Source organism: Falco naumanni, chromosome 1 (genome assembly GCF_017639655.2).
Source record: "Falco naumanni isolate bFalNau1 chromosome 1, bFalNau1.pat, whole genome shotgun sequence".
Lineage (NCBI taxonomy): Eukaryota > Metazoa > Chordata > Aves > Falconiformes > Falconidae > Falco > Falco naumanni.
In genome coordinates, this window is record NC_054054.1 from 66,242,247 (window position 1) to 66,267,134 (window position 24,888).

The following is a 24,888-nucleotide window of genomic DNA, read 5'->3' on the forward strand; positions in this document are numbered from 1 at the left end:
CCCCCCCCCCTCCTTTTTTTTTTTTTTTTTTTTTTTTTTTTTTTTAAATAGTGTTTGCTTTGCATTTAGTACCAACCAGCATCAAAACACCAAGTTGGGTCATCCCTATTTTTTCTTTGCTTTGCATTTAGTACCAACCAGCATCAAAACACCAAGTTGGGTCATCCCTATTTTTTCTGACCGCTAAGAGGAAGGCCAGAAACTTGAGTTAAACATCGTGGTTCTGTGAAATTGATGGAAATTTCACCCCTTATTTCATTAGGACCAACATTTTAGTTCCTGAACTACCATCTCCCCTCACAATTTCTTTAAAGGCTTTGGTATATTAGTTCTTTCACAATTAAGAGTCTTCTTCCTACGTGCATGTTGCAAAGCTGATTCATCCTTGCCAGTTATAAACAACCACAGACAGATTGCTTTCCAATGTTACTTTTAATGTCCTGTAATCCCCCTAGCCATTCGCTAAAGAAAAGTTCAACTCTGATAGTCTCAAAATTAATCCACATTCCCAAGGAAGAATTTCAGCACTATTTCAGAGGCAGCTGAGAGCAGGCTCCCCGCTGGCAGCAGCCATGAGAAGCCGGGTGTTGTAAGCCATAAACCCCAGCTTTTCTGCCATGACCTCCAGGTGACACCCATCACAGTAATGATGCACTTTTGCACCAGCATGCTCATCCATTGAATGCCTCCTCTGGAGTAAACCCGAGAAGCACACTCTAAAGGCAAAGATCCTTGGAATCCCTTTGGTTTTGTTTCCCCCATGATCATACACCAAGCAAAAGGTCAGTGGTGTGCACTGACCTAAAAGCAAGTACAGAGACTTCCTCTTCGAGGTGCTGCTTTTTCCCCCCTGTCACCAGGCGAGTTCTCTGGCTGAGGCTGGTACAGAGCAGACCGAGAACAACGGGAGCAGAGGCGAAAAAAGAGCACAGCAACAGAGGATATCCAGAAATCCTGCTGAGATACCCAAAGGATGCTGAGAAGCATTAGGGAACAGCCCAAGGAAACTCCTCAGCCAGCCCCTCGGCAAATCTTCCAGGAGAGGCAGAGGATCACTGGTCTGCCTCTGTACTTCCAAGGCTACCTGTCTGTCAGGCACTCAAGATGCCAGGTAAGTCACGCAGTCTCGGGAAGTGGATGTGTTGAAATATTTCTTCAAAACTGTATTTATTGCTGGGAGCTACAGGTCGGCGGAGGGGGGGAGGTGGTGGTGTGGGAATGTTTCTCCGCACTGGCTGACACAAGTGGTTGCACTGAAATCATGCTATCTAGTTATGTCTGTTCATATTACATGGGGGAGGTAAAATAAATTATGTAAGGTGACCATCCATATTTCCAGGATCCCATTATAATTTACTATTACCTACTGAAACATGGATTGAATTTGACTGATTTCATTGCTACCACATGGTGAAAAGCTAATGCAACATTTTTAATACCCAGAGCAAAGTTTGACATGGTTATATTGCTCTGATGTATCCTTTATTTGCTGCAGAACAGCATCTATCCTGAAGATAGATACTTAGGTACCTGCCACCTGAAGTGTATGTGAGATTCTCTACATTTTTTTGTAGTAAGGGCTGATGATTTAACATATGTGGATGACCTGGAAAAAATAAGATTTTTTTGATTGAAGATAACTATTTAAGATGCAAATCCATAACATACACAAGCATGTAGGTGTTTACAACAGCATGTACATTCAGAGCATGTCCCTGATCAAACACTGAAAAATTGTAATCAACTTGATGACAACGGTCTCTGTACTTAGAGTTACAAAGTCATTTTTACCGTACCTACACTCACATCTCTGTAGGTGCAGAAGCACGGAGTAGAGAAAATGAGTCACGCAGTTCTAAAGGTACATATAATCAAACGACAAAAATAGCGTGGTGGTTCACGGAGGTGCAACTATGTACCACAGAAAACAGGAAATCCCAAGAAACAAAAAGCAGACTAATAATCTTGCTATTAATTCTTCTGCAGCACTAGAAATTATTCAACACATGGCTTTGCTGTAACTAGCAGAACACCTGCAAGTTTAATAAAGCTCCCTCTTACATTCCTTTACTAATATCCTTTCATGTAAAACCTTTTTTCCCCCCTGAACAATCCCTCCTTCTGAAATGCAGTAATTACCATACTGGAATAACAAAAACTGACAGGGCTGAGCAGTAATATGCAGCTGATCTGAAGAGACTTAGGTGGGACTGATGAGGTGTATTATCACTTTTGACAGACCAGCTGACCCAAGAGAAAAACTTATTCATGGCTTTGAAAACATAAAAAGTGCTCCTGGGCAACTACTCTTACTACATTTCCATAGAGCAGAAAGCCCACTTCAAAAGGTGCAGTTAAAAAATTTCCCATGACATCCAAGCCCCATACCACAGCAAGCATTCGCAACCCTCATTAATTTATCAGTGACAGGTGGTTTGATGAGGACATTTACCTCAACACAACACTGCAGTGCTCAGAGGTTAGGGACAGAGGCTGAATGCTATAGAGGTTTTACACTAGTAATTTGACAGAAACCACCAGAAAGAAGAGTTAGGAGGAGCTAGCAGGGTAAAGAGCAAGGATCACCTGCAGGATACTCTAGGGAATGTTGTTCACCCTAATTTGTATGACTTATCAGACTATACAAGTTCTTTTCTTTTCTCAGTTTTCTCAGTCTTTTAAACCCTGCCTCAAAAAAAAAAAAAAAAAAAAAAAAAAAAAAAAAAGCCACCCCAAAAGCAAACAATGAACATGCTGAAAACTAGATCAGTTGCTGGTTTACAGAAGTTGCCTTCCTGTCACATAACAGCTGTAGTTTTCAGGTTATCAAGGGCACATGACAACAGAAAAACCTCTCCCATCACTCTGGCATGACTGCATTAGGGAACAGTTAGAAGTCTCAGACGTATTTACCTTGGCACGCTGTTGGTTTACAAACACAACTACACATAATTTAAAGAACGCAGAATACCACTTCAAATGCAAGAAGTCCAGTTAATAGGTCAGACTACCGTCAAGTTCCATGATCATCTCCCTATAGCAAGTAAACTGCCAGGATCAAAATTCATTGCCAATAGGCACTTCAAGAGAACGGCATTCAGAAGATCAGTCTTTACACATGTTCATCTCACACTATTTTCCACTAGTATGATTTTCAAGGAGACCAAGATTTCAAATTGGCATTTAAAATATATTTTCCTTCCATTACGTATCCCCTTTAAATTGTTTGATGAATTGGCAAATGTGTAAAACATTTAAATAAGTAAATTTTTCTAGTTCCATGCCCAATTAGGACACCAGAAAACAAAGTCTAGAGCCTATATATTTTTCTACCTGTAAAGAATTGTTTACTGAACTTTTTTTGTGCATATACTGCCTGCAAAATAAATACTTGCTTTTTAATGATCTTTAAAACACTGAAAACTAACATATAATAATAGTTTTTTTCTTAGCAGTTCTTTCACTTTCAGAATCTTGAGTGAAGTGAAAAGATCATCTTCACAGACTAACACTTCCTCCTTTCCAACAGGAATTTAGAATGTATTGGACAGAACTCAGAGGAACCATGCTCTTCTTTTATGATGATAAGAAAGCCCCAACAGTGAGTAATGTGCTATCTTTATAACTACACATCTGATTAACTGCATCAGTTATTTACATCAGGTAATCCTTATGTAGTCTCGACACCTCTCAGCACCCTTTCCTCTCTCATCTGTACAGTCCAAACAAATAGTACTGAACATTGTAACAAAGTCTGAGATTAAAAAAAGACAGAATAAAACAAGCCATAGCATATTAATTTGCCTCATAAAAACAAAAAAGGAGTATTTTTTGGCACCTGAGCTCAAAATGTATCCACATTGCTCCATAATTCAGTGAGTGGTCTTCCCTCAGCTGTGCACAAGGGTAAAATTATTGTGGTGTGTAACACAACTTTCCTTTATGCAGCTGAGGAAAAAGTGCTTCATATTATTATGCTGTACTCTGGTTGAGGGTTTAGTTGGAATCACAAAGCAATTACTCAAGGAGGTCTCATGGAATTAATCTATTTGTGATTATGAAGATGAGAAAAATCCAGAAGGTACATTGTTGGTGAGAAGAGTTTCTGTAAGCAGAAGCAAAGGACTGAGCTTTGGCACATTTGTCAGTTAAACTTAACCCAAGTTCTAGGAAAAAAAAAAAAGTTTCAATATATTTTCTTCTAAACAAATTCCTTTGGAGAGCTGCTACATTTTTTGTTGAAAATTACAGCTTGTGCTGTTTCTCTTTTCCCCCCTCCTTAGTACTCACAGAAAATAGATATATCAGCTTTGATCTCGGCAACCAACGTTTCTCCAGATGAAAACGGCTCTGCACAGTTCATCCTGATGCTGTCAAATGGGGAACTAGAACTGAAGGTAAAAAGAGGAAAGCTGTGATTTGTAAGCCACTCAGTACTCTACTCCATCTCCCACAGCCGTTCAGAGCTCCATTTTGGTGTGACAGTAAGAGCTGCCTTCCTGACCCTAAGCGTGCAGCCTGCAGCCGGGCAGCACCAAAAGGCAGTCATAGAGGGAGGCAGGGCAGAAGAACCCAACACCAGGGAAACCCCTCCTCGAGGCATTAGAACATTTTCTCAGGAGTATCTGAGAATATGAAATTAGGAAAGAACTGAACGAGAAAATATACAAGAGAAACCAGGAAGTATGACACTGACAGGCCCACGTCACCTGTAAAACCAAGGGGATAAAAAACTGACCAGCCCACCATCCAGAAACCATACAGGCTGTAGTGCTCAGGGGCTGTCCAGGTTTTCTACTCGAGACTCACCTGTCTCCTCAGCATAACCTTCTCCTTTATGATCTAAAACTAAAAGATCCCACAGAGTATATGATCTTTTACCTTCACACCTCTGCCCTCTCCCTCTAATTGAACGTGGAGCACTGGGGAAGTGCAGGGTTTCGGGGTGTGATGTAGCTTGGCAGGGAGCTCATTTCCAGGCATGGTACTTCTAAAAGGGTGAGAGTTATTTGAGGCTTCCACAGGACATACCACGCTTTTGCTTTTTTTTTTTTTTTTTTTTTTTGATTGTAGTTGTTCTTACAGTGCCATTTTCTGTTTTCTCAGGCTAATGACTGTGAACATGGAAAAGAATGGAAGGGTTTTATTCTCACTGTAACAAGGGTATGGAGGAGTTTTATATCTTACTTCATGGCAGAAGTTTCTATAAGGAGGTTTTGTCCTGGTGCATGCCAGAAGTTGGCTTCCACAGGCACAAAGCCTCACTTTGAGGGTGCTCGCACACACTGAACTGTTGAAGGGGTTTGGGTGTTTCTTTGCCGAGGAGAGAAAAATTCAGGCTGATTTAATCCCATCTTATCTGCAATACACACTCTGTCATATCATCTAGTCAGACACAGTTCTTAAGGAAGGAAAAGACTTTAGCACAAGTCCATCCCCTGCAGCTATGAAAAAGGGAGCCTGCTCTGAGAGAGACAACTCTCTAGGTCTTTATCATGGGATAAAGACATAACTGAAGAAGTGGCCAAACTGCACACCTGAGAGATTCTCTCAAATCTTTATTTTATTCTACTACTCTTCTTAGTTAAATGCACTTTGGAAATAGCAAGACCCTCTTTGATAATGACCAGTGGAAAAATAAATGGTTTGTTCAATAATGACTTTACGTTGGCCTAGCTGAATCACTTAAAAAGCTGAGGATGACTGAAATAAGTTAAATTACATTTACACAGCCTTTGGTAGTAGCAAATGTAAAATCATCATTGTGGATTGTTACATCATTCTCACTTCTGTCAATGCACACTTCTAAATCAGCACCGTGGATATCCTTATTTCACTACTCTAAGAAAAACATGTGCAGCATTTTATTCAAAGCAGAGGCACATCCAAACCTTCCACATTATCACAGCTGCTTAAACCAAGCAGGAAAGAAACGTTTCTGCACAGCAGCTGCATTCAGAAATCAGCTATGATGTGCACACAGAAACAATTGCTCACAATGTTTGTCCACTCTTTCATTTTCTTTTCAATTGCAATGTTTGTTTTCAGCTGTCAGTTCCAGCAGATGAGTCATTACTACCTGGGCAACTTGGAAGAATGCATGAAGTGCTACAGAAGGAAAAGAAAAGAAGGATTATGCTTAACAACTGTCCCAGCACATCCTCAAACAGAAACAGCCCTCCCAGCTGTTCACTGACCACTATACCAGCGTAAGTTCTCACCGAACTATGCAAATGCCAACCTGACTAAAGAGTCTTCCCTTCCTCTTTCAAAGTATTATTTCCATGCAGACGTTCAAAATTCAGCTGTTGTACAAGGGTTGTATAATATTTAATGAACAAAATCTACCTTAAGGCCTTTATAGATATTTCCTAAGAGAAAAATTACTCCTGCAGCTTTCCTACAATGCCTTTTATTTTGAAAAGGCTGAGTGCAGCATATTGCTATGGTTAAAAAAATCTTTTTGGAAAGCCACAAGTTGGGCTGCCCTTCTAAGAAAATACTGACTACCATGATGAAATCCAGGGTAAGTCCAGGTTACTCTTGCATTTTTTTTCCAAGGGTGCAGAAAGTGTCACAGCTGTACGAAAGCTTCACTTTCTCTCCAAGAAGGCCAAGGCACTACTATCCTGAATTATGGTCCTATAGAAGCATAAATCTGCAAGTCCTTCAGATGCCATGCCTCTTGGCAGCTATGGCTGCTTACCCTGGGTAAGCCTAGGATTGCGAAGAGGTGCTAGCCTGGTAGGCTGTGTCTCTTCACACAGCTCGGAATGATATGGCCATGCCAGCAAAATGCACATTCATGCTATTTCTCTCTCCCTTCTATGCAGGTGCTTCTATGCAGTATCTCGGCAAGAAGCAATAGAGATGTTAGAAAAGAATCCTTCATGTGGGAATTTGATCCTGCGTCCCAGCAGCGACAGCAAGAACTACGCAATCACTATCCGACGTGAGCTGGAGTAGGTTGATTCCACAATACATTATCCCATTCTTGACTAGTATGCACTGTATTAAAAGCTGAATTCTTAATACCCAGAGTTGACACGTGAAACATTTAGCCTGAAGGCAAGGCATTTTGAAAAAGAAAAAAAGAGGCATCAGGGGCAGGCCTGAGACTGATTTCTTGGTTCTCTCCTTCAAAGCCAGTTAGATTAAACAAAAAAGCAATAAAGAACAGCCAGAAAAAGCCCATTTCCTTGAGTAAATGGGCTTCCCCTGTTTGCCATAAAACCCTATTCAGTTTAAGAAATCATCACGCAGAATGAAAACGGAACAATCTGTACCCCTTTGCCAAATGAACAAGGAAAAATGAGACAAGTATTTTCAAACAGTAGCTTAGTCTGAAAACACACCATACTTCAACTGAATTGCCATGATTTAACTTTTGCAGAGCTTCAGAACAAGAGGTGCCTGAGACACCAGGAATGACATTTGCAATTCTTAGTGTTTCTAATCTAAAATAGGAAAAAAGAAACCCTGCCACACACCATCAGTAAGCTCTGGGAATATTACAAAGTACACTGATTGCTCCTGCAAAGGAGTTTATAATTAGGATACATCAAGAAGTATTTTAAGCAGCATATCAACTTTAATTTTCTTTCAGGGCCCCACACTTAAAGCACTACAAAGTGATTTCCAAAGGAACAAGTTACTTTGTCGAATTGGAAAGACAGGTAAGCGAGCAATTCCCTTGTTGAAGAATCTTAAGCAGATATAAGAGGTACTACTTTGCAGAAAATTAGAAAAGCTTTAGTAAATTCCTAACTATCACTTGTAAGTCAAAGTAAAGCATGCAGCGAGTTCACTTCTCTTGTTTGTCTAACCTAAATCTCAAAAAGCAAGTTACCTTTTAAGATCTAGAAAAGTAGGGCACCCTACACACACATCAGTATCTTCTCCCTAACAAAATTAAAATGAAACCACTCACAAACACCCAAGATTGCTTTTTTTTTTTTTTTTTAAATTCAAGCTTCAGTACTAAGTCTGAAAACTCTGAGAAATAAAATTAACTGAATTGAAGTGTAATCAAGGCTGTATGGACCCTGTTATTTGGTTTAAAACTGTTCTCTTCCACTTTTCTTGGACATGCTTAACTCATGGCCCAAGAAACATCCTATTGGTTTGAAAAAGCATCTGCTGAATGAGCACCAGCGGTCATTGAAGAGCGCAGAAAGTAATCTCTCTTTTGGTTTGTTTACTCACTTGATAGAAGGGAAGGAAGGGTCAAAATGTGAGCATAGATTGCAGAGGGCTGCCCTAGACCTCACTGCATCCAAATGCTGGATGTAAATACAGTATCAGTTGTTTGGGAAACTTTGCCTAGCTATCCCAGCCTGCCAGCATGTTTTTGAAAATGTATTCTCAACACATGTAGCATATTTTATTTGATGGGGTTTTTCATTTGGTGGGTTTTTGTTTGCTTTGGGAAACAGGTGACACTCCCAAGCCTTCAGGATGTTGTCAATTACTTTGTGACCCAAACCCAAGGGAACCTGAAGCCATTTGTCATACAGACGCACACTGCAGAGGACCCAGCGTTATGAAAGCAAGCTGGTTGCTGAAGGTGCACACAGGAACGGCCCTGCTAAAAAAAAAAAATAAATATAAGGGGCACAAGAAGCAGCACAGGAATTCCACACCATTGGAGATAAACAGAAGGCATTCCCCAAGCTACTCTTTCTGAATTTCTAGAACAGCTCTGTTGGCCCTAAACCAAGAATGTGATACAGCTTCTCCCAGGGAAACTTCTGAGATTTGGGGAGGGCAAATAACCCCAATTCCTCTAGATTAAATGTGGAAAAAGAAAAAAAGAGTGGGAAAAGAGGACACATTGCCCCTGCAAAATGTAATGGGGAAATATTATATTGAAAATAGCCAGACAGTGTTTGTGCGCTCAATTCTGTCACTGGCTCGCAGTGCAATAAATTCTTTGCATTAAAAACCCCATTTCTTGTCTATTCACTTGTAACAATATCGGTGCCCTTTGTGACATCCCACAGAGACAGCAGGGATGCCTCACCTCTGCTGGGGCTTTGAGCACTGCCAGAGAGTTGCAATACAGACCAAAAAGCAGAAAATACAAGTCTGGGTAGCTTAAACTGGAGGTTCCTGGTTCTCTGCAAGGTCACGCAACACTTACAGGACCTGGAACATCCCAAGTAAGGCAGCTGGGGCATTCCCCATGTTATGCAAATGACAAAGGGCACAAATTCAAGCAAACTGAGGTATCTCCTCCCCAGCTGAACATTCCCACCCCTTCTACACACCAGCAGGGATGTTCATCAAACCCTGCCATGAACTACTTCAGGAAACTAACAAAAATAAGTTAGTGCCCCTGTTGGTCAAGCTATCTGAACTACCTTCTCCATGGGCTGGGACAAGCCCCAGCGAGTGCAAAAGGAGGACAAAGCTGCACAGCTAGTAAGGAGGGAAGGCAGCAGGGCACCAAGAGCCCCGCTGATCATACCAAACAGCTGGGGAACCCCACCAAACCTTAGGCACAGCATCCATTTTCTTGGGAACTGGGGATCTGGCCTTCAAAACAAGCCAGCTAAGTCATCAGCAGTAGGATCCAAATTTAGTATTTTTAGCCTCTAATTCAGCCAGGCAGTTGGATTGAATTAAGAGTTATAGGATGGGTACCCACTGCCGAGCTATGCTCCTTCATAGTTAGCGCAGATGACTGTGGCGATGAGAGACTGGACGCTGTTTGATGCAAACAAATGTCAATTTATTGTACAGAAGCACGAGTTTATATATACTTTCAGAAGCTGCGCGTTTTAAACAGATTGGTTCTTGAAGCTAAGCATTGCATACTAGGCAGTCCCTGATTGGTGGTTAACTACCAGCAATTAACAGCAAGGTGTTACCTCGCCATCCTTGGCACCATCCGTCCGCCACTCCCCTATCCTCTCTCAGCATGACTCATTATGTTAATTGTTGTGTCTGTTCACACTCCTTGTCCTCCCAGGGTTCTCGAGCACATTCCCCTCAGCTAACCGATTGCCACGCATGGTCCTAATTTCCAGCCCGCTCCTGTAGGTGACTAGCTCCAGAGCCTGACTTATTTCTTTAAAAAAATCCCAACCAATTAAACCACACCTCTTCTCTGACAGTGGTGGAGAAGCATGCACAAAATTCAGCTGGAGACAGCTATGATCTAGGTACTGAAGCAGCTAGCGCCTTCTCTACACAAACAAAGCGCTCTATGTAGAGCTGCTCTTATTTCTGCACCAAGATTGATCGTCATATTCCTTTGGTACCAGCTGGAAATCACAAATTAATTACTACTTGTTTCAAGTATTATGGAAGTCAGTCAAGACTTGGGAAGGTTATTTTTAAAAGAATGCCCATGTGTTTCCAAATAACAGATTATGTGTGACCATATGAAGGCACACGCACTGTATTTATGAAAGTACAACATAACAGGAGATATTAGCATATCTTTCCATGAAAATACTTAAGATCACTCTGTGAAGATGGTGCTGCTTCACTTTGTGATGATGCATCAGGTTAGAGCTGCAGCTTTTCCTCGGTCTGAAATTGAAACTTGTGTGTTGCTTCAAGAAGTGGGTACTTAATAGTTCTTCACTGTATCTCACTTTGCCATGCAACGATGAAGCAAGACAGTTCTGCTGGTGTTATCAGTGCTGTAACTCATGACACCTTTAAGCACGAGCCTCAATAAGCTTTCTGCAGCACAGATAAACACCCATGCTAACTACTTCATCAATCCCACAAAGGATACCAAAAGACACGTTTACTAAACTCTCAAAAGCTATCTATCTGGTCAAAACTTACCAACCTTTGGCCAAAGGTTTAGAGTGCTGCACTGCACTGCAGCAGAGTATGCTTTCTGTAACTGCCAAACAGGAGATAATTAACAGGGATTGATAAACCTTTCACACTAATAAGCCAGTTGCATTTGACTGAAATTCAATTCTTTTCTTCAAGCAACTGGTCTATAGCCACACTGTTTCAAAGACACAAGGAAACATTAAGAACATCAACATCTAAAGCCTTCACTTATGTCTGATGCAAGACAGACAGACAGACAAACTTTCTGCCTAGTTCAAACCCATGATATTTCAGGACATGAGATGATGTGATGTGACAGGGTTTCTGCATTCACAAAGGCCTAGATGGTGCCCAAGTTGTTCTTTCTATGTAGTCATTCTTCTTGAATAGCACTTTTTTTTTTTTTTTTAAATAAAGATTCACATATTCACCATACATAGGAAAAGGGTGGGGAAAGAGTTGGTAATGTGTACTTTCTACTCCTTGTATAGGTAAAGCCCTAAATACATCAGATCTGCCAAAACAGTCTTGTTAACAGTAGCATGATCTTCACACAAAATCCTCACCACTCCTAGCATTAAAGCAGGGGTCCTCAAACTTTTTAACCAGGGGGCTGGCACACGGATGAAGTGGCAGGAAGCCATCTGCGGCTGTTTGGTATCCCCCCAACCCCCGGCAGGGCAGGGGGTCTGTAAATACCGGGGGCCGGATTGAGGACCCTGGGGGGCTGTATCCAGCCTGCGGGCCGTAGTTTGAGGACCCCTGCATTAAAGGAACAAGGAGATTAACCACAGAGAACTGCTGAGCTGCTAAATGCCTTGTTTTGCGCGCAACTATCAAGAATGCGAGAAATTAAGGGAAGGGTAGGTAAATACGAGCAAACTGTGAGAAAGCAGTTGAGTGAGAAAAGGTCTTTAATACTGATGTAAAACTTCATCTCTGCAAGTCAGCTGCTCTTTGGAAGAATACATTTTGAACGAAAGCTATTCAAAGTGTTCTAGTGGGAAGATAATTCTTCACTGATGCAGAGAGATAGCTAGCTTTAGCTGCTCCACAGGAATAGAGTATCCAACAGTCCTAGACACACAGGCTTTCATTGCAATAATTTAAAAAAAAGAGAAAAAAAAGCAGTTCTCAGATTCCAGGTAGTGTTACAAGCCTCTGCACTGCTAGCACTGGAAGTGACAACGCTGGAGATCTGGAAGACCAGCATCCTGAAATTCACTTGCATGGTTAGACTGAGCCCTTTTTTAGTGTGATCATGCTAAGCACTTCCTGAGACTTTAAATAAAAAAGCAGCAACAGATTGAGAAATGGGCTGTATCAAACACAAATTCACACTGAATCAGCTCTCCACTCTGCACAACTATCAATATAAATACATTCATTCTCCATATCGGCAATTCAGAAAGTTTTAAAACACGAAAAACAACTTTAATGAGCCTTTGACACGCACAGTTCTTCCATATAAAGTCCTCCTTTAGGTTAGTACTTGAAGATTTTACCTAGGTTAACTTTTATCCAGAAAATGTTAAAGGTTTGTTACTATCTAGAGCCACTGTACATTTTCCATTTTTCTATCAGCAACTATTTAACTGAGCAGAACCTAGCCATAGAACAGACATCCATCCAACAGGCACACACAATAACAGCAGTATAGAAATTCAGCCATGTCTGTAAATTCTGGCTGCAATCCCCAACAACCTCAACCTGGACTTTTCTGACAAGGTCTCACAAAGCTGTATGCATTGTCATTAATAAAAGCCATTCCATTAATTATATCTAAAAATTTACTTTAAACCCTGAGGACTGTCAGATGGCATTCTAGCAAAATACTGAGACTTTACTATTATTATATGCTACTTACTTTGAAAGCATAAGCATCATGTTAACACCACGCCAACGTGCCAGAGTGTACTTACTGAAAGTTTCATTTGTTTCCCAGCCTCCAGCTGTGAGAGGTGACGGTGCTTTTGATTTGACCTAAACCTCTAAGTGATCCTTAGCACTAATTCACGATTTCAGTTGAGAGTTCAGATTCTAATATTGCCACAGTGAAATATATTTTAGTTGTTATTTACAAGTGGAAACTTACTGTCTGCTTGTGCCTTATCTGCACTCTAAATGCAGTCAGCTTTTCTCATGTTTCAAAAAGTTTCTCTAAAAGAAGTTCCTAAAAAAATGAAATAAGTTAGATAAATAACACTGCTTTTTAAACTATCTCAAAAATTATATCTATAAACTAGACTGTAAAATTACAGTAAAATACACCTTGCAGAAGATATCCCACATGTACAACTAAATCCCAAATATTGGAATAATTGTGTTGATCCCAGCTATTCTGTTCCATACATCTTGGTGATCAAGTTCCCAGCCTAACAGCTGTTAGTCCTGACTACAACTAAGAAGGTAAAAAAGGGAGGTGAAATTCCTGACCAATAATATTCATTACATATGAAGATAACCCTAAAGCTTAATAAATTATGATAGAGGATAAACAGCTAAGTAGCCAATAGTTTTCACAACAGCTGCAGGAGATGATGTGCAATTTCTAAAGCTTAAACATGTTAAAAGTTTTCCAGTTCACAGGTTTTTATTCAAACCTCACTTCACTCTACCATCATCATCGGGAGAAAAAGAACTACCAACTCAACTATCCAGTGTTTAAATGACAGAGAAAATAAGGTGGTGTCATGGCTGTTTCTGTAACATACCTCTGACTCACCACAGCAGCAAAGCCAGTCCCTAATTACTTCTGACCAAGCAAATGCTTTATACTTAGATATCCTAGTGACTGACTGATGATAATAAAAACCTCAGTGTTCAGTGCAACTCCCAACTTGTGCTGTGGGAAGGTGTACACAGCACAACCATCCACTGTAAGGAAATAGCGTAAGGAAGTACCAAAAGGAGCAGCTGAAGAAACAGTGTTTGCTGTGACAAACCTCCAGAGCCATTTGCTTTTTCCTCTTTGAAAGTCATCATTTACTACAGTGTTTATAATTTGGTGAGGGCAGAAAGGCTCAACCACACCAAACATCATCTCTCTCATGAAGACAAACTTTTATTGTTGAAAGTGTTAACTCAGCTCTCTGATAGGTTTTCCACTTTCTCCATATTGCAGTATTTCCCAAAGAACAGTCTTAGTGCAGATAACCAATTCCAGCTCTCTTGACTTCAGGGGAGCTGTGACAACACACCTAGTCAAGACCTGCCCCCCTATGCTTCCATGTTGAAACTGATGTAAGATAGCTGCTCTGACACATCAGCACCACTGTTTAGAAGACAGCACCAACCCCACAATAAAGCAGCTAGTCTGCTTTTAAGTGGGAGTTTAAACCTTTTAGATGGATTAAATCTCACATGTAGATAGCAAGTATGAAATTCATTTTTGAGAATTAAGTAACATATGAAATGGATCTGAGATGTTCTTAGAACACCAGGAGTACAATAAAATGGCAATTGCCCCATTTTTTGCACTCTTCTATAAGCAGCGCCTAATTTGCACATAGTGACCATTTGTTAGGTCCACCATTCTTCTTGCTTTCTTCAGTTTCCCACAAATCAATACTAATCTAGTCTTTAAGGTAAGGACTGTACTGGACATTCCATCTCATGGAGTGACCACCCTCCTTTGAGCAAACAGCTTTGAAGAAAACAGGAGCAGATGAAACACAAATCCAGTTTGTCTTCAGTGCAAAGCCACTGATTCTCACCATTTGTTTTAATTAAGGCTTCACCAAAAAGAAATATATAGTACCATCTTTAATAGCTGAAAATTAGCACACTCCTTTCAGAACAAATGGTCCGGGAGTGACTTTTGTGTCTCTACCATCAATTGTCTTCCTGAACAAAGTAGTATCTCACTGGCGGCCCTGGCAAATCTTCCTCTCCATCTGTTTCTGGAGCAAACGATACTGTCAAATCCACATACTTCTTATCAGCTGATGGTTTCACAAGCTTTTGCATCCTACAAGAAAATGAAGAACAGTTTGTTAACGTACCAGAAGGAGAGTTGGCAGTGAGAATTCAGGGCCAGAGTAGGATGAGCTTCACTGCCAGCAATGAAGCCCAACATACTAGAAACCAGCATGGAGAATAAGCCACCTTTTAATTTTGACACAAAAGCTGTTCTTCAACCATACAGCAAATGGTATGTCCTTTTCTTGATAGTCTTAGCCCATTAGTGAGGTATTACATTGTTCATTAACAAGTGCTCGGTACAAAAAAGAAGAGAAAATGACCAGTTTTTGATGGGATTCCTCAATGATGTAATTTCTTTTTGGCATCCTACTGAGGTACAAGGCAAAGTTACCTTTCTGTGCAGAATTTTGGTCCATGAGGTAGAGTAAGTTCTCAGTCTACCAATAACATCTGGCTTTAATATATTATTAGGGAGAACCACTCCAGGGCAGACACTAGATACACAGTTCGGATGGAAAGTAGTTCTACTGGAGTTAAGACTTGTTGAGTTCTTGAATTTCAAAGGCGAATAGCAATAAGGGGGGAAAAACAGCCAGGATCCGGGACTTCTTCCTTCATGACCACAAAGTAAATTTAAACTAGGTAAGCATGTCATGTCTTAGTGCAACTTCCTCACCTTTGCTCTCCACAGCCTCAAAAGCTACAGCTATTGCTGGAAGTTGCACAATAAATTACTGAAGTAGAAGGTCAAGCAACTTCACTTTAATTACGTATCTTTGGATATCAAAATTATTTTCTTGCCAACTCTGAGCACTAGTTCATGAAGCCAGCTCAAAAGCTAGGAGGCTGGGGGACAGTCCCTCATTTCTATTCCTCACAGATCACTCAGCCAGAAGGGAAATTCTCCTCAAAGCCGCCTTCCCCAAAGTACTTGTTCCCTTGGAAGAATACAAAGCATTAGCCTCTTCTCAGCAGAGATACTGAGGTCATACCCATTTGCATGAGGAAGCCCCAAGGTACAGAGGAAGGCAGATAAATATGTCTCTAAAACTTGCTTTAAAGGAGTATGTTACCAGTCAATGCTGTAATTCTGAAATGAAGAGTCTTGCAATGTTTGTCATATTACAGCAAGAGAAAGAATTTTAAAACCTTAAGAAAAACCACAAAAGCAGGACCAGAGTTTGCTGCGCAAGTATCTTGTAAAGCTTTTGGAACTGTCTGTAACAGAACCCCAAGTTGCTGTAATTACATGGAAAGCTTGAACTGAGTCTCAGGGTAATACGAAAACCTGATATTCTCAAGAAGGCAGCTTCACACCATGTCTTTGACTTCATTACACACCCTACTCATTGACAATTATTTATAGAGCTGTAAGAGAAGGAACGTAAACAACTTATTCTGAGACAGGCTGTAAATTCACATCTTAGTATGCCGGACACTCACAAAGCACTACCAACTTAAGAGGCTCTTCTCTCCCTGGAAGTTTGAAGTAGCTTGCCCACAACATAAACTACTTTGCCTGACATCACCTACTGGCAGATCCTTGAAACAGTACTGATCAAATGCATCTACTTGCTCTAGCAAAACCTGTGAGCACTGACCAGCATATACTTCATCGGAGCTGTGAGGAACAAATTTTGAGTTAAAGGAGTTCAATCAACATATAAGGTAGAATTAAACTACATGAGACCCGACTGTTACTTTGCAAAGGCCCATCAGTCAAAAACCAATGCCCTGCCCCTACACCCTCCCAAACTTCCACTTTGTTATACCCCAGCCTCCTGTCACAAAGCACTACTGCAAAGCCTTGTGAATGTCATTTCTAAAAGGGCTAAAGTGAGCTAGAATCTCAAGGAATTACTATGAACTAAACAGACTTCCAGAAATCTCAATCTGCAACCAATACAGTGTTCTCATTCTTTCAGAGCTAAGTTGCTAAATATCACCATTAGTCTTAAACCAGATTAAAAAGGTTTGATTAGCCTTGTTCTGCTTGAACCAAGGTACATTCTTTCCCCCCCAAAAAAAACTTACTGTCAGACCTCTTGGGTTTCTCATTCTGGCATTCATCAGTGAGAGCAGCATTTTGCAAGTCTCCTGTCCTCACCACAGAAGTTAATTCACTTTGTCCCCCCACACCCCGTCCCCCTAAAGGAAGATATTGCCTTTTTTCTTTCCCAAATATTAATGGCTAGCAATCACTTCAAAAGCGAACACTGCTGTCAGACACACGACCTTATGACACAACCTGTGAACATCATTCATACACGCACTTGCCTCTGTCCATTTTCCAGTTATACTTACGTCAGCTTTAGTCTTTTAATATGGCCAGGCATCACAGGAACATACAGCATTTTGACTCCCTGTACAACCATAGTTGGTTCAATTCCATATTTCTCCTAGAATTCACAAATTAAAACTTACTAAACAACTAGGACAGCTGCACAAGCGAGCAGTTGCTCCTAATACTACAAATAATTACTCAAAACTACAGGATTCCAACCAAAAAGATTGCTAATGCATGGACATTGGCAGAATTTTATTTTATTACAATACATCTGAGTTAATTGAATTAACAGTTTGAAAATAGGCTTGAACACGTTTACGTAGAGACATTCCCCTTGACACTAATTCTTTCTAGAATTACTCTGGTTTGAGCAATAACTTGATGAACAAGGCCCCAAACCAACAACCCAAACCAATAAAAACCTTTCCTCTCACCTTGTATTAACCCAGTACAGCAGATAACTTACTCTGACAGCATTTATGAAGTCCAACAGAGTAAAATCCTCTTTCCCATAAATTGTCCATCTGTCCCAGATTGTAAATGATATCCCATTTCTGTTTTAAATAAAGAAAGGTTGTTTGTTACTTTAGAATGTGAACTCAGACACTTCCTTTAAACATGTACTGGAGAACTACTATGTCTCATAGCAATTTGCTGGTTCACCTTGAGCAAAAATCTCTTTCCTCTCTGCTGCCATTTCCCCAGCCCTCTGACCTGGCTAAGCACACAACACAGGAAGAACTGCGAGCAAACACGGTATCTGGCAGTGAACTTACTGAGTTTTCAGACCTGCTGAAAAATAGCTCTGTATTGACTAAGATGCAGAAGTGTCTCCAGTCCGTGCTGACAGGATGTTTATTAATAACCATGCTGCACATCTAACATCTAGATTTTTAAAGTCTCCCTAGCAACAGTTTCCACTGAAAACAAAAGTAAGCCCTTAAAACCACTATTTTTAAAATTAGGACAGAAAAGTATGTGCTGCATTCTCCAGACAGGAAGTTCTTGAGCAATGCATTATGGGACACCCTTGGCAGTAGTAAGAATATCACTTACATCTTTAGCAGTACATAGTAAATAGATAATACAGTTTGATAACAAGCATTAAGCTACTCATGATCTTCCAAGTTTAAAGAACAAAAAGAAAAAACAACCTTGAATATCTGTAACGTTTAATTGGAGTACAACCATGAACTGTGTTTCCATCATAGTTCTGCTACGCAAGCACACAAGGCCTTCATCTGGTTATCTGGATTTAGTAACTGTACAGACTTCACACTTCTTGTAACGGCTCACCAAGTTCTGATTTCCAAGTACTGCCCTTCTGCTATTGTCCTTCCTACCTGATTTCCGTTCTTCTTACTTCAGCAGTTTCTGTAAAGACCATTATGGGAATGGCTAGGTTCAGAAAACAGTTCTTGTACGCCTCAGCTGGGTAACCACCCACAACTTTGATGAGTTCTAGTGCAACCTGCAGTAAATAAGATACCCACACTTCCATGAGACCAAACACAGGTTTTAGGTACTATGCTATCAACACTCATTTAGTTAAGAGGCCAGCAGCTAGAGAGTATCTCATTAATGAGATCAGCCTTTGTCCAATTGGCAGAGTAAATCACGGCTGGAAATGCAAGCCAATATGCCACAGAAATAAATTCTGTTGCTGCTAATGGGAATATTTAAAAAATTCAAAAGTGTTCCTAATGTAGGACTCTTCCAATATTGTTTAATTCAAGAAACCTCCACAAAGCATGCAGTATTGTTGAGATGCATGGAGTGAACTAATACAGAACAGATCCTTTGCACTGTTGGCAGGGCACTCTGACAGAAGTTATTATTAATTGCAGAAAACAAACCGAAATGTTTATCTTTCTAACTCCTCTTTCTGGTCAGCAAATGAGGAATAAAAGCAGCAAGGGCTTACGACATCTAGAACCAAGATCAACCTTTTGCATTAGTACCTGAGAAAAAAAGATTATTAAGTTTGAAATAAACCCATTTGTTTAACAAGGCTCTGTCAGGGTAGTGTTAATCAGTATCTAGACAACAGTGGTTTTAGGCAAGGAACTGTAAGAGAAAGAAATATGAATTTTAAGCATCTTTAAAAGCGTACTCACCAGGCCTGATACCGCAGCAGTAGCTGTTGCAATTGCAGGAATAATCTTTCCAGCGATGCGCTTTGTTTTGAACCGATCTGCTGGTTCTATGTTGTACATCTTGGCTCTCAAGTTTGATGCTGCTGTTATGAAATCTATATGCCCATTACTATCATCATCTTTTTCAAAGGAGATGGGCTTCATTTGCAAGTCACCTGCTCATAAAGAAAAAAAAAATAGCAAAAATTATTATTAGAAAATTTAAGATGTCCTACACATAAGCTATTAGGAACTAGAAACTTAAATTACAAATTTCACATTCTGGAGCTTGGTGCCTTACTTACAACTTGTTTTCCCATGCTAGAAGCAGAAAAGCTCCTACCAATACCAGTTGTTAAAGTAAGTAAGGAAATATCAACTGAGCTCCTTAACTTTACCTTCCTTGCAACACCAGGAATAGATTTTGAACAGTCCCATAGATGTTTCTTACCCCACCTTGCTCTAGCTCTGTCCTGTGAGAATCCCCTCCATAAGCTTTATCTGTAGTCATTTCACTAGGGGCTCATTAGCATGGGAGACAGAGGTTAGGGCTGACACTCCATGGGATGGATTAGAGCTAAACTCATCTTTCTCTCCTGTGTTCATGGGCTAAAAATGCGTGCATGTAATAGTTGCCCAATGACCTCTTCATGTGGCCAGGCACAAAAATGGGATTTGATCACCCTCATTTTAACATATCTAAAAGATACTGAAGAAGATTCTAATAGCCTTCACAATTTAGGATAATTTCAGATTGATTCCTCTAAGTAGAACTCTGTCATAGTTTAACCCCAGCCGGCAACTAAGTACCACACAGCTGCTGACTCACTCCCTCCCTCAGCTGAGGGGATGGGGAGGAGAATTGGCAAAAAGTAAAACCCATGGGTTGAGATAAGAACAGTTTAATAATTAAAATAAAGTAAAATATAATAATTGTAATGAAAAGGGAGATTACAAAAAGAGAGAGAAAAATAAAACTGAAGAAAAACAAGTGATGCACAATACAATTGCCCACCACCCACCGACTGGTGTCCAGCCAGTCCCCAGCAGCGATTGGTGGGCCCCAGCCAACTCCCCCCAGTTTATATACTCAGCGTGATGTCCTATGGTACAGAATATCCCTTTGGCCAGTTTGGGTCAGCTGTCCTGACTCTGCTCCCTCCCAGCTTCTTGTGTACCTCCTCACTGACTGAGCACAGGAAACTGAAAAGTCCTTGACTTGGGTAAGTACTACTTCGCAACAACTAAAACATCAGTGTGTTTTCCACATTCCCTCACACTAAATCCAAAACACAGCACATTACCAGCTACTAGGAGGAAAAATTCACTATTCCAGCTGAAACACGGATAAACTCTCAACCTTCTTATATGAGAATCATTTTAATTCCATCTGGGATGTAGCCAGCACCCTTTCCCTTAAGAGTTCAGTGCCCTGCTGCCAGCTCACCGTCATCAAGGTTGTACTTACATGCAAGTGTAACAGAGAACCCTAGAACTTGCAGGAATCTCAGAAATACAGAAGCATAGGGTAATGTCAGGCAATAAGGACAGTTATCTGCAAGGCATTCCAGATAGCTTTAGATATCAGCCATCTGCTTCTTGCAGAATTGCAGAACTGCTTTACCCAAAGACCTTAATGCCACAGTACTGGCAGCGCTATTGCAAAATGTTACTAAGCTATGAAGCTAGTTTGCACTACTCACTTTCCAGAGCTTCATTGGATAGTATAGACTTCTCCAGCTGGAAAATAGCATTCCTTTCATCCTCACTGCTGACTGGAATATGATCAGGTTTTCTTGCAGTTTCATCAGTCTGTACAACCTGCAAGAGTGTGCAATGCTTGAGCAATAAAATAAACAAACTTTGTACAGCGCAAGTGTGAAGTGCATTAGATTTCCTGTCTTCCTTGCACTCGTTCCTCCCCAGTTCAAGAGAGACATAGACTTACTCAAGCAAGTCCAGCCAAGGGCCACAAAATCATTAAAGGACTGGAGCATCTCTCGTATGAGAAGAAGCTGAGAGAGCTGGGATGGTTCAGCAGGGAGAAGAGAAGGCTCAGTGGGATCTTACCCATGCATATAAATATCTCATGGGGAGAAAGTACAGAAGGCAGAGGAAGATTCTTTTCACTGGTTTCCAGTGACAGAACAAGGGGGTATGGGCACAAACTGAAGCACATAAAACTCCATAAGAAACATACAAAAATACTTTAAAGAAAAAACAAACAAAAACCCTAACCAAAACTGTGAGGATGGCTGAACACTGGCACAGGTAGCAGTGAGAAGCTGTGGGGTCTCCATCCTCAGAGATATTAAAAACTTGATTGGACACAGTCCTTGCCCCTGCTTGAGCAAGGGGATTGGACTAGGCGGTCTCCAGAGGTCTCTTCCAACCTCAACCATTCTGTGATTCCGAGTTAAAATATTAGTTTTGTCAAGTCAAGCATTCATGAGACAAGTGCTAACCCTGGGGAAGAAAATATGAAAACACCCTGGAATATTTGTTAATTTTAAACACTGACAAATACTAGCCGCTGCACAGTAACACTTCACTTAACTTTTGAAGGTAACACTTTTAAACTAAACATAATAATGACACTTCCTGTATATCACCTAGAAACGAATAACAAATAGACACTAGTCTTGGATTACTTTAAAGCTGATTATGAGTAAAATATTATTTTTTTTATTAAAATAGTATAGATTAATAAATTTTTAAAAAAGCTTGCAGACTTACAGTCACACTCATGCATGGAAAATCATCTGCAAAAGGCAAAAAAACCCCACATCTTGCATTTAACATCTGGTACATAGATACCTTTGCTATTATCAAGTTAAAACAGTCCTGGATGTCACACTCTTGTTTCCCCAAAACACATTTTAATTTGTGTTTATTACTCATCAGCATCAATGCAAGAATTAGTTGGAGATGTGGGACACTGCTTGCGGATTATTTTTTCTCTTTAAACCGAGTACCACACTTACTTTGTTTGAAGGTCTGAACTCTGGTACCTTCACAGCAGAAATAATCTTCAAAATAGTTTCCTCTGACAAATCCTGTTACAGTTTTCAAGAAAAACAATTTAAATTCACATCAACTTATAAAGGCCCCCGTAAAAAGACTGGGTTAGGGATTTAAATAAGGAAGACTAAATGTAAGCAGCTGCTGAATAACCAGCACTGAAGGATTTATTGCTTTAAGAATCATTTTAATCAGTTCTTGGAAAGAATTGGCAACTGAACATCAGGCCAAAACTAAACACATAAATCAAGTTATGTGATAGGAACACTGCTGCAGTATGGATTACCTTTTCTGTGAAAGGAACACAGTACACTGTTGCAAAGAGTTTTGCTGCACTCACAATGAAACTGTAATGCCTGAAGAAAAGAAGAAGAGAATTATTTTTGTTTAGTTGTTCTTTTACTTCAGTTGCCCAAAGGTTTGTAATCATATTCAAAGAGATCATGAAAACACAGAGAAACAGAATTTCCACCCTTCAGCGCACACAGCATAAAACAGATGACAGATTTTGAGTGACTCAGAAGTCCTCCTCAAAACTAAGCAAAATTTGTTGAGTGAATTTATTTAATGAAAACCATATTTTCTCAACTTCTGCAGTCAAGAAAACAACTACAAACACATGACATGAATATGATAATAAAAAGCTTCACCTCAGAAATGTTTTGATATTTATCATGATCTCAGTTTTCATCCAAACTAAAAACAGCAATCCAAACAGTTTCTCAAAGCAGATGTAGATATGCAGCAGATAAAGGCTTTTCAATCCTTCAACCACATACATTTTTTAAATTATCTGTAATACCAAAGCCATCTAGATCAGACCCAAATTGTGATTAAGAAGAAAAGGGAGTCCCTCCACTAGGTTATTTTAGGTAGTCAATTTAATCTGGCACATCCTGCATTTCATGATGTGGGCTGATGGGGGCAGGGTGTATGACAGCAACAACTCAGTAATTCTGTAATCACACAATAAACGAAATGGGTTGTTTCAAGCCACCCTCCAATCCCACATCAGTGAAAGTTAAATAACCTGCAGTGGAAGCATGAGACAGCTCACTGAATTTACCACAGTGTAAGACTATGCACTAGTACCTACCAAGTACCAGTCCAGCTTCCAGGGCTATAAAGCCATTGCGCCTTGCACTTTCTGCTGTAGGGTGAGTTTTATAGGACACTAGAAAAGGCATCAGTGGCAGTACCATACTTACAAAGGATCGTTAAATTCAAACTTCACTGGGAAAGGTGGCCTCTTTGGTGACTGCCAAAACAAACCTGGTAAGAAGACAGACTTAAGATGAAATCCCAAGGAATCAGGAACAGCAACGCACGACATACACCATGAATTCACAACAGGCACAAAGGGGCATTTGTACTTACTTCCGTCTTTTAATCGTGTATCAAGAGGAAATGAATGAAGGAGCTGAAGAGCCTAGAGGAAAAGCCAGAGTAGCTTTAGTAATTTGTCATATTCGGATTGACATGACCACACTAAATCAAGCCTTCTTTTTAGTAATGATTTGTGATGTTTTGATACAGTTTTTAAAACACTTAGATACGTAGTTGAAGTAACCTGGAGTTGGAAAAATCTAAGATGCCTGTGTATAGTGGGTTTGCGTGGTAAGGTTTTGGTAGCAGGGACGCTACAGGGGTGGCTTCTGTAAAAAGATGCCAGAAGCCACAGACCTGCTGCTGGCCAAGGCAGAGCTAATCAGTAACAGTAGTAGCACCTCTGTGATAGCATATTAAGAAGGAGGAAAAAAAGTATCTGCAGAAGAGAGGAGTGAGAGTATGAGAGAGCAACAAGTCTGCAGACACCCAGGTTAATGAACAGGGAGGGGGAGGAGGTGCCCCAGGCACCGGAGCAGATTCCCCTGCAGCCCGTGGTGAAGACCATGGTGAGGCAGGCTGTCCCCTGCAGCCTATGGAGCTTAATGGTGGAGCAGACACCCACCTGCAGCCCCATAGAAGACGACACACTGGAGCAGGTTTGCTGGCAGGACTTGTGACCCCGCAGGGGACCCACGCTGGAGCAGTCTGCTCCTGAAGGGCTGCACCCCGTGGAAGGTATCCACACTGGAGCAGTTTGTGAAGAACTGCAGCCCATGGGAAGGACTCACATTGGAGAAGTTAATGGAGAACTGTCTCCTGTGGGAGGGAACCCACACTGGAGTAGGGGAAAGAGTGTGAGGAGTTCTGCCTCTGTAGAGGAAGGAGCAGCACAGATAATGTGTGATGGACTGATCTTATGTCGTATCCCTGTGCCACTTGTGGGGAGGAGGCAGAGAAACTGGAAATTAAGTTAAGCCTGAGAAGAAGGGACGGCTGGGGAGGTGTTTTTTTCCAATTTGCATAGTATTAAACTAATTTCCCCAAGTTGAATCTACTTTGCCCATGATGGTAATTGCTCAGTGATCTCCCTGCCCTCATCTCGACCCACAAGTCTTTCGTTACATTTTCTCTTCCCTGCCCAGTTGAGAAAGGGAATGATAAAGCAGCTTTGGTGGGCATCTGGCATTCAGCCAGGGTCAACCCACCACACTACATCACGATGGAGAGCATAAAGACACAAGTACTGCTAGACAAGAGTGACTTGTCCATTTATTCACAAGACAAAGATGACAATGTCACCTCATCTGTCCAAAGTCCAAGCAAGATACTTAATCCAACAAGTGAACCGTTCCCCCCACCCTGTTGTCACTTTAGGATTCTTGCATACTGATT

At 40.7% G+C, this 24,888-nt stretch overlaps 2 protein-coding genes across 3 annotated transcripts in view; one reads left to right on the forward strand and one right to left on the reverse strand.

The window, feature by feature from the left end:
- The first annotated feature begins 862 nt into the window (after positions 1-862).
- On the forward strand, positions 863-8,871 carry STAP1 (signal transducing adaptor family member 1). Its single transcript, XM_040582388.1, has 8 exons — positions 863-1,111; positions 3,530-3,601; positions 4,284-4,397; positions 5,107-5,163; positions 6,049-6,209; positions 6,834-6,962; positions 7,607-7,676; positions 8,436-8,871. Exons 1-8 carry the CDS (start codon positions 974-976, stop codon positions 8,544-8,546), a joined length of 852 nt encoding a protein of 283 aa, XP_040438322.1. The 5' UTR covers positions 863-973; the 3' UTR covers positions 8,547-8,871.
- Positions 8,872-14,479: 5,608 nt separating this feature from the next.
- Positions 14,480-24,888, reverse strand: part of UBA6 (ubiquitin like modifier activating enzyme 6) — a 32,035-nt gene continuing 21,626 nt past the window's right edge. For both annotated transcript variants that reach the window (XM_040597153.1, XM_040597142.1), the window contains 10 exons: positions 23,545-23,596; positions 23,376-23,439; positions 22,454-22,523; positions 22,131-22,202; positions 20,850-20,967; positions 19,129-19,322; positions 18,355-18,482; positions 17,478-17,565; positions 17,029-17,123; positions 14,480-14,770 (listed from right to left, as the gene is read on the reverse strand). In XM_040597153.1, the coding sequence (XP_040453087.1) occupies positions 14,635-14,770; positions 17,029-17,123; positions 17,478-17,565; positions 18,355-18,482; positions 19,129-19,322; positions 20,850-20,967; positions 22,131-22,202; positions 22,454-22,523; positions 23,376-23,439; positions 23,545-23,596 (1,017 nt within the window). In that variant the 3' untranslated portion in view covers positions 14,480-14,634. The remainder of the gene's footprint in view (positions 14,771-17,028; positions 17,124-17,477; positions 17,566-18,354; positions 18,483-19,128; positions 19,323-20,849; positions 20,968-22,130; positions 22,203-22,453; positions 22,524-23,375; positions 23,440-23,544; positions 23,597-24,888) is intronic.